Source organism: Lepisma saccharinum, chromosome 12 (genome assembly GCF_977018435.1).
Source record: "Lepisma saccharinum chromosome 12, izLepSacc3.1, whole genome shotgun sequence".
NCBI classification, from domain to species: Eukaryota; Metazoa; Arthropoda; class Insecta; order Zygentoma; family Lepismatidae; genus Lepisma; species Lepisma saccharinum.
In genome coordinates, this window is record NC_139240.1 from 42,580,987 (window position 1) to 42,596,985 (window position 15,999).

The 15,999-nt window shown below is 43.8% G+C and overlaps 1 protein-coding gene across 1 annotated transcript in view; it reads right to left on the reverse strand.

Moving 5' to 3' along the window:
* Positions 1-1,233: 1,233 nt before the first annotated feature.
* LOC145996032 (transcription factor hamlet-like) overlaps positions 1,234-15,999 on the reverse strand; it is a 438,379-nt gene continuing 423,613 nt past the window's right edge. Inside the window, exons 4-5 of the mRNA XM_083132219.1 lie at positions 12,253-12,358; positions 1,234-4,539 (exon numbers count right to left, since the gene is read on the reverse strand). Coding sequence (XP_082988345.1) covers positions 2,421-4,539; positions 12,253-12,358 — 2,225 coding nt within the window. The 3' untranslated portion in view covers positions 1,234-2,420. The remainder of the gene's footprint in view (positions 4,540-12,252; positions 12,359-15,999) is intronic.

The window sequence follows — 15,999 nt, forward strand, 5'->3', positions numbered from 1 at the left end:
ACGATGCCATGAAGGCACAAATGGTTGTGTGGAGATCTCATACATTTTCGAGTTATACTACAGCAAAAAACGAAAACAAAAAGAAGGAAATCGTAAATCCCAAAAGTATTTCGTATGGATCGAATTCCACGATACATCTGTAGATTGTAAAATGTTATTTAATTCATGTTCAAGTTTGAAATTTGGAATGTTACTATTATACTAGGGACGTTCAATATATGTTTCCCTGTGCTATAAATTATTGTATAAAGCAATGCCATTAAAAAGAAGCACATGGTTGACAAGCGCCATCCTTCGTCTACAAGGAACAACAATTGATTCGTTAACAGACGTGAAGGCGCATGCGCTCAAGGGCGAAAAGTAAATGCTTGTTCGGAAAACGAGGGCTCGCGTCATAAGGAGTTCAGAAGAATGGATGCTAAGGGTGTTCTGCTGATGGACTTTTTGGAGCTAGGAAGAACAATTAATGCTGACCGTTATTGTCAAACATTGGATAAACTGAAAAATGCAATTCGACATAAGCGACCAGGTCTCCTGTCAGCTGGTGTCATTCTTCTTGACGTTAACGCTCGCAACCCCTCAGCAGCGCAAACAAAACACAAAATTGAAGAATTGGGGTGGGAACGGCTGTCCCACCCTCCACACAGCCTCGATTTAGCGCAAAGTGATTTCCATCTTTTCCGGTGTTAAAGTCTGAATTGCAAGGTTGCCGTTTCGAAACAGATGAAGAAGTGAAGCGGAATGTGAGAATAGTGCTCAATAGCCAGAGCCCTGATTTTCTTGCAAAGGGTATGGACAAATTAGTGCAACAGTGGGACAAATGCCTGAATCTCTATGGGATTATGTGGAGAAGTGAGGAAGGATCCTCCGACACATGTATGTATAGTTTTCTAGTGTATCGTAAACATATTTTTTTTTTTACAGCATACGGAACGACCCACGTAGAGGCTCCAAAACATTATTTTTTTCGTTTCCGAAATTCTGATTATTGTCACAACTCCTCTACTTGTCATGTCCTTTGTATTACTACTGCCCGACCATATTAACCTTCTCATATAATTTTTGTTGTTGGCAGTATGGGCACTTAATGCTCTTGAATTGTCGTATCAGCTAAGCGAAACATGTGTAACAGGAGAAGATGTTTATAGTTTGTCTTTGAGGTACAAAATATGACCAAAGTTTCAAAATAAAAAGGCAAACAAATTAACAAATACCATATTACTTTACTTGCTCACATATTTTATATACATTTTTTCTTTTCTTAAAAATTTGAAACATTCTTATTGCAAAGACATAGAAATGAATAGGATTTGAGAAAAATGCAACACTTGATATCGCAAATGTAAATTCTTTTTCTTGATAAGAAAAAACTTTTTTTATGATTTAATTGGTCTGTGATGCAGAGGTAAGTTATTTTCAAACATGCACTTGCAAAAAAATCTTGAACAATTTCAATTACTTCATTGCTTGTTTAAAAAAGTTGGTCTCCCTGACTAGCTAAATTTTATTTGGTTACATTTCAGTAGAACAGTGAAAGATTTAGATGTATACTCAAACAATATGGACCACATTTTACACAAATTAACAGTTTATAAAGGGGTTAATATTTTTGTAGTACATGAATAGTTTTCTATACAAAATTGTTTCCAACATGTAAGAAAGAAATATTGTAAAAAAGGGCACAATGCATATAACTTTATAACTTGTATTTGTACAAAGAGATTTAAGCAAAGGTTATGCCACTATATGTATGAGATCTTTGGAACATATTCAGATTAAGTAGATTTTTGGTGGTCGGTGTAGTACAATTTTTATTAAAAATTGATTTCACCTGTGTGAGAGAGTGTTTTTCGTACCTAAAAAGATAGACTGTAGGCGTTGGTACGTGGTGAGTGTGATTTCTTTTCTTAGCAAAAGGGAGAGAAATGCTCTAATTGTTCTTTGTCAATGAAAAACCACACACTTCACTGAATACCACTGAGCTATGCCGCCACACACTGCAAAGTGAAGCACAAATGTAACATCACTGCTTGAGTTCTTGTACTCAGACTGAGTTCAATTTCATATTTTGATGATTTGCTGAAGTAATACATATTCTTTTTAGTTTGTGCGTATGTTTAAAAAAAAGTTGTACATATCAAGACATACCACGATTAAATTTGTACATGTTTATCTGTTTAAAAATCTTTGGATTGTAACAGTGCACGAATCGAAGTAGGGGATGGGATTGTTGTCCTCTTACGTCACAACGATCACACACACTTGCACAGAAAGACACGCACGCGTCTCTTGCTGAATACTGATCTGAAGCGATTGGTCAGTAGTGCGTTTGCTTCCTTCGAGAAATGCCTGTCTTGATTCTTCAGGAGTCTAGGAACTATATTAGTTGCGTCCTTTGGCAATAGCTTGAAGGGGTTCTCCTAACTGGCGACTTGGCCGGGTTCTGCCTGTACCGGACTAGGGCTAGCGTTGTCCTTGGAGTTCCCGTTGGTTTCGAACGGCGCCGGGGAGAGCGCCAGTTCTTCTTTGGTCTCCGGATCCAGCTTGATTCGTTCGTCCGAGGAGGTGACCTCGATAGCCGCGTCGGACATTTCGTCCGAATCGTCATCGTGTTCTTTGAGGACTCCAGGGTTCAGGTCGGTCGGTTCGGAGTACGCCACCTTCCCCATGAAGCTGCGGATCTCGTCGAAGTAGGTGTCCTCCCTCTCGTTCTCGTTGCTGCTCCCCGGACTGTCCGCCATCGCCCCGCTCTCGTCCGACTCGTGCTTCTTGAGGTGCCTGTCGAGGTTCGTCTGCTGGCCGAAGCAGCGGTCGCACAGGGGGCATTTGAAGGGCTTCTCCTTGTTGTGGATGTTGCGCACGTGGCGCTGGAGGTTGGACGAGATGCTGAACGACCGCTCGCAGTACTTGCACTTGTACGGCTGCTCCCCGGTGTGCGTGCGGAGGTGACGCGTGAGGTTCGCCGAACGGGGGAACACTTTGCCGCAGAACTTGCACGCGTACCTGTCCTTCATCTTGTTCAGGTGCGGGCTGAGGACCTCCTGGTAGGGTTTGACAAAGTTCGGGAGCTGGTTCCGCATCATCTCGAACGGCCGGTTCTGTCCGTTCATCCCGTTTACCATGTGGTTCAGGAACGGGAATCCCCTTGGTGCGAAGGGAGGCATGAGGCGGTCGGGACTCGTCGGAAATCCCGGGAACGGCGGTCTGTCCAGCCGGTACATCGCTTCCAGGAAGATGGGATGGATCGGCCTAGGGTAGGCCATCGGTACCTTGGCTCCCGGCATCTGATGATGAGGCGGCGCTTTGTCTTGCAGGTCGCACGGGCGGATCGGCAGGGGTAACGGTTGCGTCGGGGTGATCCGTTCGTCCGCCGGCTTCTCTTCCGCCGGTGGCAAGGTCTTGGGTTCCTCCTTCGCCGCGGGTTCCGATTCGCGCTTCCTCTCCACTCGCAGGTCCAGGGGTTGCTCTGCTTCGGACGGCGCGGGCGGACTGCTGGTGGGTTTCGTTCGCACCGGGGTGCGGGCCTCCTCCTCGCGTCTCTGCTCGCGGTCCTGGCTCGGGGACCTGCGATGTCCCCTGGACAGGTCCCTCGGCGTTTCTTGTTCTTCGAGCTTGTAGTTCGGGAGCGACGGCAACGCCTCTCTCGGGTTGGGGTACGTGTTTGCCGGTCGCGGCGACGGGATTGGTTTCGTCATCATCTCCGCGCTGTGGCGTTCCTTCTCCTGCGTAGGTTGCGGCAACGTTCCGGGTTGCGGATGCAGTCCCGGAACGCCCGGAGGACTCACGCCGTTCTTCAGCTTCTCCGGAGATTCCGGGAGGTGGTACTTGACGTCGGAGCCGTCCTCTTCGATCTTTTGTCCCGGTGCGTGGTGGAACAGCAAGGGGTTGGTCATGAAAGGGTGCGCCGGCGGGAGCGTGGCTCCGGGGAACAGCGGGTACGGGTTCATGAGGGACGGCGGGTAGAAGGGGAGACCCGGACGCGGGTAGAGGAGAAGGGAGTTGTTCGGCTGGGGAAGGTTCATCGGTGGCCCTCGGGGTAGATCGTCTCCGACCAAGTGGGGCAGCTGCCCGGGCGTCGTGTCGCAGAACCGCTTGTGCTTCGACAGAGAGGTGACCGTGCTGAACGCTTGCCCGCACTTGTGGCACTTGATCTGCATCCGGCAGTCGGCGTGCATCCGCTTGTGCCTGCAGAGGTTGGAGAACTGCGTGTACGCCTTGAAGCACACCTCGCACTGGAACGGCTTCACGCTGGAGTGGATGTGGGTGTGCTGCTTGAGCCCGCTCGACGTGGCGAAGGTCTTTCCGCACTCGGGGCAGGCGTGGGACCTGGCTCCCACGTGGTGGGTCCGGATGTGCCTCTGGAGGTTGCTGGGGTCGGTGAAGACCTTGCTGCAGTTCTCGCACGGATACTTCCGGTACTCGCCGTGGACTGTTTTGTGTTTCAGGAGATTCGGTCGCCACGAGTAGCTTTTGCTGCAGTAGTCGCACTTGAACTGGTCCGGCTGGTACCTGTGCCCTGACACCAGATGCTCGTCCAACCTGCAACACAAGAAAAGTCACTTAGAATTGCACAGTAGCATCTAAATGAGACAAGTGTGTTGTACGGGCACAGAGAGTCGCCGTACAACATCAACACTCTCAACGTGTAGAAAACAACAAGTCTAGTGAATACAATACCAAATAGATTTAATAATCACGGGATTTCGGGACTACGGACTCTAATTCCGTGATCCCGGGATCGGGATCTTTGACGCTGACAAATCATTTATCCCTTCCTCTCCCTATCTTCCCTTTCGAATGCATAACGAATATATAGGTCTCCTTAAAAAATAATGGGTAGAAAGAAAGAAGGCATGTTCTGAAGAGCTTTGTCAACATGCAGTAATATTCTCAATACGTCTTATTCCATTTTTTTTTTGTTGGAATCACCAAACAAATTGTAGTAAACAACACTGGGAACACAGTTTTACTATGAGATGATTTTATTCTGATAATATGATACCAAATAAACAGTGCTGAAGTAATTGAAAAGAAGTGCTTTAACCACAAAGAAATCAACAATAATGATTACACAGTCACAAAGAACTATCATATGGTTATGGAAATATACAGATACTTAAACATTTTTGTAAAATGTAGGCAGGAAAGACAATCTAGGTGGATAGAGAATGAAGTTATGTTTGGAATCTTGTAATTTCGGGATTAATTCTCTAAAAGGCACGCCAGTAGAAACGCCGAAAGGGTAAGGCAAATAAGAAGAAGATTAATTGAGAGTATTAAACCACAAAGGAATATGGAGGGAATATGATTTTTAAACTTACAACATCTTGTTTAGGAGATATGGATTTGTGAACAACTGAACACGATTGACATGAAAATGCTGCATTTAATGCAAATGAAAAGTAATTATTAAAATGTACACTCTAATTACTATCTCCTTCCTAACTGCTAACCCTCACTGGAGCTTGGTTCAACAAAGCCACATGCGAACAGCTGACGAACGTTGGTTCTCTTGTATGCAAAGCTTGTTTTGCCTTCCCGATGGTGTAGTGATGACGTCGTCGCCTTGTAATCAAGGAGTGTCGGATTCGATACCGGTGGAGGCACATAATGGTTCGGATCCCACTATAAACGGTAGGTCCAGTCCCGATTAGCTTATCTGTGCATAAAGTGAACTTAAAACTACAACTCAAGCTAAAACAAAGCTTGTTCGCTCATCCTCTTATTTCATTTTCCTAATTTCCAGGAAGGTGTCGCGGCCCTGCCCTCGCCCTTATGCGAGCAGTGTAAAAACAATGATTTTGAACACCTGAAAGGAGCTAAGTCTCCCCCTCCCCCCCAAAGGGTTCATTCTCACGTGTTGCCTTACGCTTGATTCCGCGAGGAGAAGCGACGCATTGATCTCTGGCATCGGTTGCTCCAATGGTTTCAAGTCACGCCATGAGCATGTGACAGGTGCACAGGCTATCTCCTGCGAACCTTTAAAACCTCTCTGCTCAAATGACAGGGAGAGAGCAGCGAGATGCATGAAGTGTGTGTGAGTGTCGATGTGGGGGGGGGGGGGGGGGAGTTAGTAATGATGGAAGAAAGGGCACGCTGATCCATTTCGTCTTCAGCTACTCGCTGTTGTATTTCCCGGTTGGTTCTAACTTCCACGTACATGTTTTCCGTACTTTTATTTGTATACAATATGCGCGCTAGTGTTGCTCGGAGAGGATTTCATTCGAGCGCCAAGTAGTTCGCACGGATGACGCTAGATAGCGTACGGAATTGAGAGCTTCTTCGCTCGAGCGAATAACGCTCGAACAGGCAAAACACTCGAAGCCCAGTAGTATACGTATAACCGCTATTTGTATGTGGTAGCGGGGCCTCGAATATGGATCTTAAACTGAAAGACGCAAACATAGTCATTACCTCCATGCTAAAATGTAGTTTAATCTATCTTACCAATGCAGTGATATATGAAAATGAAATAGATGGTTGTGGGCTGAAACTACCAAGGCAGATATTTTACATGTATGTGTCTAAAATTATTGTCACATTAAAATGATATTCCATTGCGAGAGACTCTCTAGGAGCAAACGAAAGTGCCCCTTTCCAGTACTCTAATGCGCACCATCTGCTTGAATGCATTCTTCATTTCAACGCTCCAAGATTCGTAAGACGTCTGCTAGTGTGATGGGAGTTTATGAAGAAGGGAGAGTATGTATGTCTGTATATTAAGACAATTAAAAATTCGACCGTGGCCGCAAAATGAATTTCCACTAATCATGAACTTATTTTGCGTCGTTTTGCTTCCCCTTGAGGTTAATTAAGATTAGATGAAGAAGACAAAGAACGCCCATGCGGAGAGTCGGGTCGGATCCACCTAGGTGGCTCTTCATTGTCAAGCGAGAGCGACAGATACAAATTCAGAACGGGTTATATGCTAGAAGAATAGCACGAAACAGATTGAGCGCAGACGCAACACAAATAGCGGAGACAATCCACAACACCACCACAATCAAAGCGAAAGGATAAGGTTCGAGAATTTCATTCCATTTTCCAGATGTTTGGGCTACTTCGAGAGGAAAGTCCTCTTTCTGACTGGAGACACTTCAGCTACAAAATAACAATCCGCCTGCGTGTTATGCCGCTCCGCAACGCTTTGAGGCATTCCTGGTTACCTATAGTTCAGGGTCAACCGGCTACTGCGTCGTTGATTCGTATGACTACAGAATTAGTCTGTGGACGCACATATACGCTATTTGGGACTTAACCTGCGCCGGGTATCGAACCTGGGAATCCTTATTACAAGGCGATAACGTTATCATTATGCATTATGTACGAGGAATTTCTTTACGCACATAAAATCTATGATTATTTCAACTCCATGTTTTCAGATTTTGAATTTTTCTGGGGTTTTGGAACAATTACAAAATTCAAATACCACAGTCATGTTGAATTTCGAATGAAAACTCATTTAAAACAGAAGAGAATGACACCAATTTGAGCTCTCTAGAAAAATAGTTTCTTTTAAATTTTTTTTTATCAAAGCTGCTTAAAGATTTTAAAGTGTTATTTATTTATTTATTTTGCGATTTTTGCCTTTTCGTACGTCAATAGCTCAAAAACTAAGAGCCAGAAAGTCCGAAATTTTGTATTTTTTTGTCCTCTTGATCCTAAAGGTTCAAAAATGACCCAGTGGAAGATTCACGGCCTCGCTATCGAAAATTTCGGGTTAGAGTCTCGGTCTCGGCATGGGTGATCTTTTGTATCTCGTTATCAATTTCATCTGATCACCATTCATCCTCATCGTTGCAATTAACCCAAAGAGGCAGAAAAACCTAGGCATCTCGTTCATACAAGTGTTCAAGTGTGAACAGAGACTTTGAATAATCTGAATTAAAAGTGTTTGTGCTTTTATGGACAGGGAATGCTTTTGCGTGGTAAAACTGGAGTAATTTTTGTGCATTAGCACATCTACTTCTTCATAAACGGCTTCCTGCGACATTTTGTCTGCCTCCTCTCGCAAATGTTGATTGCCATAGTACTATAATCTTCCATTTCTGGACGCACGGTGGCGCGGACGTTGCTACGGTGGAACGAAATAATCGTTAAACATAAAAAGTTCCTCTGCGAAACCCATCACGCTATCTTGGACAACAAAGGAAAGGATTTGACGATGGCATAAACAGCTCTTTACGAGAATTTCTCCTGGAGATTCCGTCAAGGTGAAATCGCATCGTATTACGGTGACTGAAGTATTGCCATAAGCAGTGGAATTGTGATAACAATGGTGATTTTTTTTTTTTTTTTCAAACAAGAAAAAATACAAGCAGATGCTAGGTAAAAGTTCAAGTTCTTCTCTATGAATTGGCACTTTCGAAGGAGGGTTAGAAGTAGGGTTCCACCCATTCCCGATCTCGGGCACAAGTGATCGTCGGACTTGGCACCGAAGTTCCCGGGTTCGAATCTCGGTCTGGGCATGGGTGATCTTTGTGCTCAATGCAATCTAATCATCCCCGCGATTGGCCAGAAGTGACAGAAAATAGACTCTAAATAAGAAAAAAATACATACACAAACATGTAACGAAAGTGATGTGATTATGATCACGCGGTGACTGACTTTAGCGAGAGGCTGAGTTAGCCTCAGAGCCACTTGTGCGTGGAGACAGGAAAATGTCTACATGGGATCACCCACACAGGGTTTCGCTCGTGGCAACCAAGACACTTTATCAACTGAACCACCCCATATAGATTGCAGGCAGTGAGAAATCTTTCGGGTCATTTTTTCCAGTGGGTATTGTTAAAGATATTTTGAGATACCAACGACTTATTTGATAATACGTAGACATTTCCAGTTGTCAACTGAACTCTATGGTGAAACAGCCTCACTCCTCCCCTCACTAAAGCAAAGGTGCTACCCATTTTCATACTTTGTAACCTAGAGAGAGTAGGAGAATCTACCTACTTGGTCATAAGTGCAAACTTCTAGAAACTACTGACCTTGATTGAACAGTGGCGTATCCACTAGGGCATAACATGCCACACGAGACACCCCTTTTACAGCCGGAATCTTTATTCTGAAGGGATCTGATCAAATTTTGTGGATTATTTATACAATGTAAATATACCCACTGCACATTGCAATATGTCGTGAAGGCCTATTGGTGTGTGGAGTGAAGACCTCACACATCCACCGTCTCTGCCATTTGTAGTGGTGACCATACTCTGGCCGCCTTTAACCTCCATGCCACTGGGTATCCATTTCTTAGAGGCTGTGAGCCGCTGGCTGAAAAAATTCCCACTTTCGGTCACGCCCCTCGAGAATTGAACCTTGGCCTCCCGTGTGGCTGTCAGACGCCCTACCAATATGGTCACAGTGAACTTTCTAAAGGTCATAAATTATTAATAATGAAAAATATAAAGACAATTTGGTTACTACAAACTGTTCCATTGTGATTCCTTCAAATGACGCCTAAGCGACGTACCAAACCTGTCATGCCATAGATGCGCCACTAATGTCAACCTACCACAATTAAAAACTAATAATAGATAAGTGTTGTGAAATACAAATCCGTAGGTCATTGATTTATCTCTGTGATACATTTCCCGGTATATGTGCAGAAGTGCGTGAAACATTAAGCGCCAACAGATGGCAACACCGTCGCGGCAGCAGAGACAAGCGAACGTCAGGTAATCACCTGAATTTATGGGCCAGGATACCGTTACAACTTTATCCCCCAGGCCAAAATTGCATCAGGAGACAGGCATAGAGGGGTAATACTGGAGAAAGAGAAATGAGGCAGACAGACGTGTAAAAAAGAATGAATGTCGGCGTGGAAACATAAAAGAAGTTTCCAGATTGAAACAAAATGGTTGTCACTAGAGGCCAGCACAGTTGCCAGTTATTGGCCTGTTTCTCTTGGAGGTATTTTAAATGTAATCCGTGGGCATTTCCACGGAAAATAATGGCGCTATATTAAGAGAGTTACTCCATTTATAATTATATTATATCGTGTGAAACCAGAAATATTTCATGATTCACATGCACGACATACCGCAGGGAAAGAACATATTATTGATGCCTAAACAATTTACAATAAACAAGATTCTTACTTGACTAATTTGGCATTATCCATTCTCTAGTACTTTTTTGAAACTATGCTATTCCATTTTTTTCTTATCATTAGTATGCTTCTTCGTACCATCATCGTAGTACAGTCACGGTCACGGACACTTCTGCCTTGTAACAACCTCATTGACTGGTATCAATACAATCCAGAACTCTCCGTGACTGTACAATAATAGCTCAAACTAAAACTACTCTTTCACATTACACTATGCCCCAAGGGATGTGGGGGTAAAGCCACGCACTTGTACAACGTCGGCCATTTGTAAAGGTGACGTGATGAGCACCACGCTCCGTCCGCCTTTACCTCCCAGGTTGGTCACCGGTACTCATTAGAGGCTGGGTAAACCTCACAGCCGCTCTATGCAGATACATTGCTGGAAAAATTCTTTAAAAATCACTCACTCTGGGAATCGAACCCGGATCTCCCCTGTAGCAATCAGACGCTCTGCCGAATGGATCATGTGGATTCGTTATTCTTCGAATTACATATTAGTTCCTTCTCGTGATTATTGATGCTTATTGGTACAAATAATTCAATTTTTTTAGTGTCATTTCATTCACAGTGGCATTCAGGGGCGTAGTAGCCACCGAACTTTAGGGGTGAGCTCTGAAATTCAACCAGTAGTGAAAACTTGAAAAGGGAAAAAAGTAAGCGATTACATGAACCATGCAAAAAAAATTGCCCTTTCTTACTATCGGAGATAGTTAAACTTGGAGTACATCGGTATAGAGTCGTCACCACCAGAGGGGCAAGGGAACTTCTAACCCCGTTAAAATTACCCGTCACCCTCTTGGCCAGCCAAATAAATATAAATTTTCAGACTGGAGCAAGAGTTACACTCAGAGAACACAGATAAAAGGAAAGAGTGATTCACGAAATATAGAAAATTATAGAGAAGCAGAGGAAAAAAACAAAGGAAAACAGGATGAGAGAGATGAAAGAGGAGAGAGAGAACAATAGAAAAGAAAACAAAGTGATAGAAACAGAAGAAGAGAGAATGACATACAAATAGAGGAAGCAAAGATATAGAAATAATGAACGAAGGAGAGAGAGCGAGAGAGAGAGTAAGAAAGATACAATGGGTGAACGAAAGATGGAAAGATTGTTATAGAGAGAGAAGGTCATCTTACATCTTAACCAAGATGAGAAGAAACTCGCGAACTAAAGTGGACAGTCATTTGTTTTCTCCTCTCGTTTGTGCCCGAATGCCTCTGTGGAATCCGATTTGGTTTGATTTGGTGTTTGAAGTCCACTTTGTGCACAGTAAGGCTAATCGGGACTGGACCTACAGTTTAAAGTGGGATCCGAACCACTATGTAGCTCCACCGGGTATCGAACTCGGGACCCCTTGATTACAAGGCAACGACGCTACCACTGCGCCATCGGGGAGGCCCTCTGTGGAATCCGAATGTATCCACATGTGCAGCTTCAATCTCTTGTTTCGTTGTTAAATATTACGCCTCTGCTTTCGCTATGTGTATGGTTTTACCCTTCATGATGATACAAACACTTGGCATTGACGACGGGTGATAGCAATGTATTGAAGAACGCTGCACATTTTGGCAACGCAGGGGCAGTATTACATGGCAAGCAGCTGATTGCATCGTCCACGCACCATTCAACGACAGCGCCAGAGGGTTTTCGTCTTCCTGGTTAAGCTGTATCCATAGAGTTTCAATTTTTTAAGTCCACTTTATGCACACCAGATAGGCTAATCGGGACTGGATCTACCGGAAGAGGAAAAATTGAGAAAGAACTGAAGGTTATCAGAGACTAAGGATACTATGGAAGGTACAGTGCAAATTCTTGAGTGATATGAAGGAAGGAATATCGAAAACGTAATAAGAATTGTACAGCCAACGGCAAAGATAATAGTAGACAAATTGTCCATCACTATTTTCATTGTTTTTTTATTCTACTTACTGTTTTAAAATATGGAATTATGTTGATATGAATAAGATGTTATCTGCTTATTGACGTTATTATTTCAAATAATGACCCTCCAACTATTGGAAAACAGGCTGATGGTGATGGAAAATTAGCCTACTATTTCTTTTGCCGTTGGGTGTACAAGATGGGTGCAAAGGAAGAGATAGTACAAAGACCTTAAATGTATAATCTACTGGAAACTTACTGGTCGAAATCCTCGAAGTTCTTGTCACAGACTATGCAACGGGTTTCTGAACTATCTTCCTGCTCCTCCTCCCGCTCCTCGTCTACAGTTCCTGAATGCTGGGAGGCTGGAAAAGAACAGGGAGCAAATGAGACATTGCCAATTAAAACCACGTTATTATTAATCAAGTGGTAATTAATAATATTAATAATAGATTTGGCAACACACTAATTCAGTTCTACTGACAGAACGCTTTCAAATATACGCAAGATGTGTTCATATATATGCCAATGGATATTGCACAGAATGCGCAATTAATTTAAGCCCGAATGGTGAGGATTTTTAAAATATGTATAGGTTCAGTAATCATGGAGAACCCAATAATATGCAAGAAATCTAAAGCTAAGTCTCACGTTCAGTTGCGTAAGTTTACAACACGTTTTCAGTATTGTACATAAAAATATGCTCAGTAGACTGTACATCGTTAAGATAACATATAGTGATGAGTGAGAGGGGCTCTCTTTGCAGCGTCAGTTCCAGAATGCGCAGACAGATGCGCCGTAACCTGCCCAGAAGACCGAAAATTTGTGGGCGCTAGATTCCTTCAGAGGTAGAATGCACAGACGGATGCGCCGTAGCCTTCTGCGCATGTGCAGAAGAATGGAGAGTTGTAGGTGCGATATTTCTTCACAGTAACGTCAGATGTAGGATGCGTAGACGGATGCGCCGTGGCCTGCTGCGCTTGCACAGAAGAACGAATTTGTTGTAACGCCAGATATAGGATGCGCAGACGGATGCACCTTAGCTTGCTGCACTTGCGCAGAAGAACGAATTTGTAGTAACGTCAGATATAGGATGCGCCGTAGCCTGCTGCACTTGAGCAGAACGAAAAAATGTGATGCGAGATTCCATCGTAGTAACGTCAAATGTAGGATGCGCAGACGGATGAGCCGTAGTCTTCTTTGCTTGCGCAGAAGAATGAAAAATTGTGGGCGCGAGATTCCATTGCAACGTTACATTTAGTAAAAGCGAAATTAAGAAGTCAAGAAGTGTTAAATAAGCATAGGCAGTGTTCAACACTGTTCATCCATGTCGAACTTTCCACAAGCTCAGGCGTTTCCGTGCAAGGAACAAACACTGTCATTTGTCCCCTGTGACGTCCTTCTGGGTAACTTATGATGAGAGCAGAGGCAGTTGCTCCCTTCTCCCCAACAATGCCCACCTGTCAAACCCCGCAGAGGAAGAAGAGGAGCCGAAGCAATGGAGTTCGACCTCTGAGCCACAAAGGACTCGGAGGGCCACAAAAGGCGATTATTGACATTTCTGGTTGTCCAGAAGACCCATTCAAGACATGCAATGCTGGTGCGCTTGTGGGAAGGGGGGATTTCTCGGTTGATTTATTTTCGGGTTAAGGGAAGAGTCGGGCAGGCATTCCTCCCTTTGTGCTCTGCGTGTGAATCATCCCCCCAGAGCTCATACACCCACCCTCACACCTTGTTCTTTACCTAAGGTATACGGTTCTGTTGGCAACACGACGGAAGCTACTCTTTCACGACACCTTCCGTAGTCATATGTGCGCAGAACAAAACCGCCAGTGGGAGAAGTCGTTTCTTTTTAATCTCTGTCCAATTTTTCTGCAAGCACGACCTGAAAACATCCATTCATGCACGCTTCTCTTCTACGTTGTCACTGCTGATAGCTAATACTACGAGGGCTGGCGCAAAAGTCGTCCCGGAGCACGAGTGGGGCTAGGCACAGCCTTAGCAACTTGGGGAGATATATCCTAACAGCACCAAACCTGACCTGCCTAACCTATCCACGTGGGCATATACTAGCAGAAATATGCATACGTGGATATGTTAGACAGGTCAGGTTTGGTGCTGTTAGCATGTATTTCCAAGTTGCTAAGGCTGTCCCTAGCCGCTCGTCTCTCCACCTGCAGTATGCGAACACGTCACTAGATGGCAGTTTGATGAACGGTTGTCGTACAGAGGGCAGTAGTAATTCATTGTTGAGTCAACCGTCGTGCCGCAGCGTTGGTGTATCAAAATAGCCGTTCTTTGGGGGGGGGGGGGGAGAAAGGCCAAATAATGCCACAGTGAGCTGGTGGAAACTGTGGGGAATAGTGTCCTACTGTAGTATGCACCTCTTTCGTTCCTGTAAAGCTTGTACTGTATGCTTTCTGACTTGTAAATATATATGGTACGATGCTCGCTTCTCTATATCTTATATCTGGTACACATGATCTGCATTGTTCTTACATTCCACAGTACCATACACCGGTTCCTTGCATATTTCTGATTTTCGTGCCGGTCTCGCAAAAGAAAATAGTTGCCATGACTTCTACCCCAACCCTCGTATCATAACCAGGTTTTGAACCTTGGACCTCTGTCTTCTTAGTACGTTACCCTGATCAGTACAAAATTGATTGATTGAGTTGGTGTTTTAAGTCCACTCTATGCACAGTAAGCCTGATCGGGACTGGACATACAGTTTAAATTGGGATCCTAACCACTATGTGCCTCCACGGGTATCGAACCCGGGAACACTTGATTACAAGGCGACAACGCTAGCACTGCGCCATCGGGGATACCCTAGATCGATCAGTACAAAAGTAGAAGAAATGCGATGTTATATAAAATAAAAAAAGTCAAGTCATCGGAATTGCGAACCTGTGCAGCATTGTTGCGTTCTCGAGGGCTAATAGCGTGGAAACGAAGCTTCAAAAAAAATCTACTGAGAAATGTTTTGCTCTGCGAAAGTTTGTGCGGTAACATGCTTTAGTTGTTGTTGTTTATATATGGAGACTCGAGATGACAACGGCAGGTATTTACAAATCGAGGCAACAGAAAGAACCTGCCACATCTCTGCAACTTTCTGGAAAACAGTGAATGTTAGTTACTATAACCGCCGATTCTACGAGGCTAGAGCCTTGCACACTTTTTTTTTTATTTAACTAAATTCCAACTAAATATGCTGACCAAGGCAGTAATTTATTTATTAAAAAACATAAACTAACGTAACGTTTCAACCTTCTAGCAAGGTCTTCTTCAGACTCTGTATCAAGTACAAAAGTAACCAGATACAGCAAGAAGGGTAATATATATACACAAACATTACTCCCTCCAGACTATTTAGAAAGTTGTTTGGAACTTTCTAGCAGATGACTTTCACTTTCCAACTTTACTTTCACCTAAAAGGCTTAAACACAATTACTTCCATATAGAATGTGGTTGGACTTTTTAATCTCACGCTCTTTTCCCTTCATTTTTCTTCCTTCTCCTCTCCTCTTTTTCTCTTGTCCTTTCCACTCTTTCCAACATCTTCTTCCATTCTTTGTTTAACTTCAGTCCCCCATTCCAGTTCATTGTGTCTTCTTCGCCTTTCTTCTCTATTTCCTTGGCTTCCTTCCATTTTCTCACTAGCATTCTCTTCTCCCTTCCTATCTGCTTAGCCTCATCCCACTCTATGTCATGTCCTGTTTCTCTCGTGTGTTTAAATATTGCATTTCTCTCTCTCTTAAGTCGTACATCATCCCTATGTTGTTTCAAACCTGATACGGGCAGGGGAAGTAAGAAAACGGGCAGGGGAGAATTGGAAGAGAAAGAAAAAGAGGAGAGAAGGTTTGGAATAAGGAGTATTGGGAAGACCACAGAAAAGATATGCAAAGTGCTTATTAAAGCAGGAATTAAAACTTACAGGAAGGGAGGAAGAAGCATCTTAGGAATAGCGAGGAATGCTAACAAGAAAAAGGAAAACAGAGAAGAG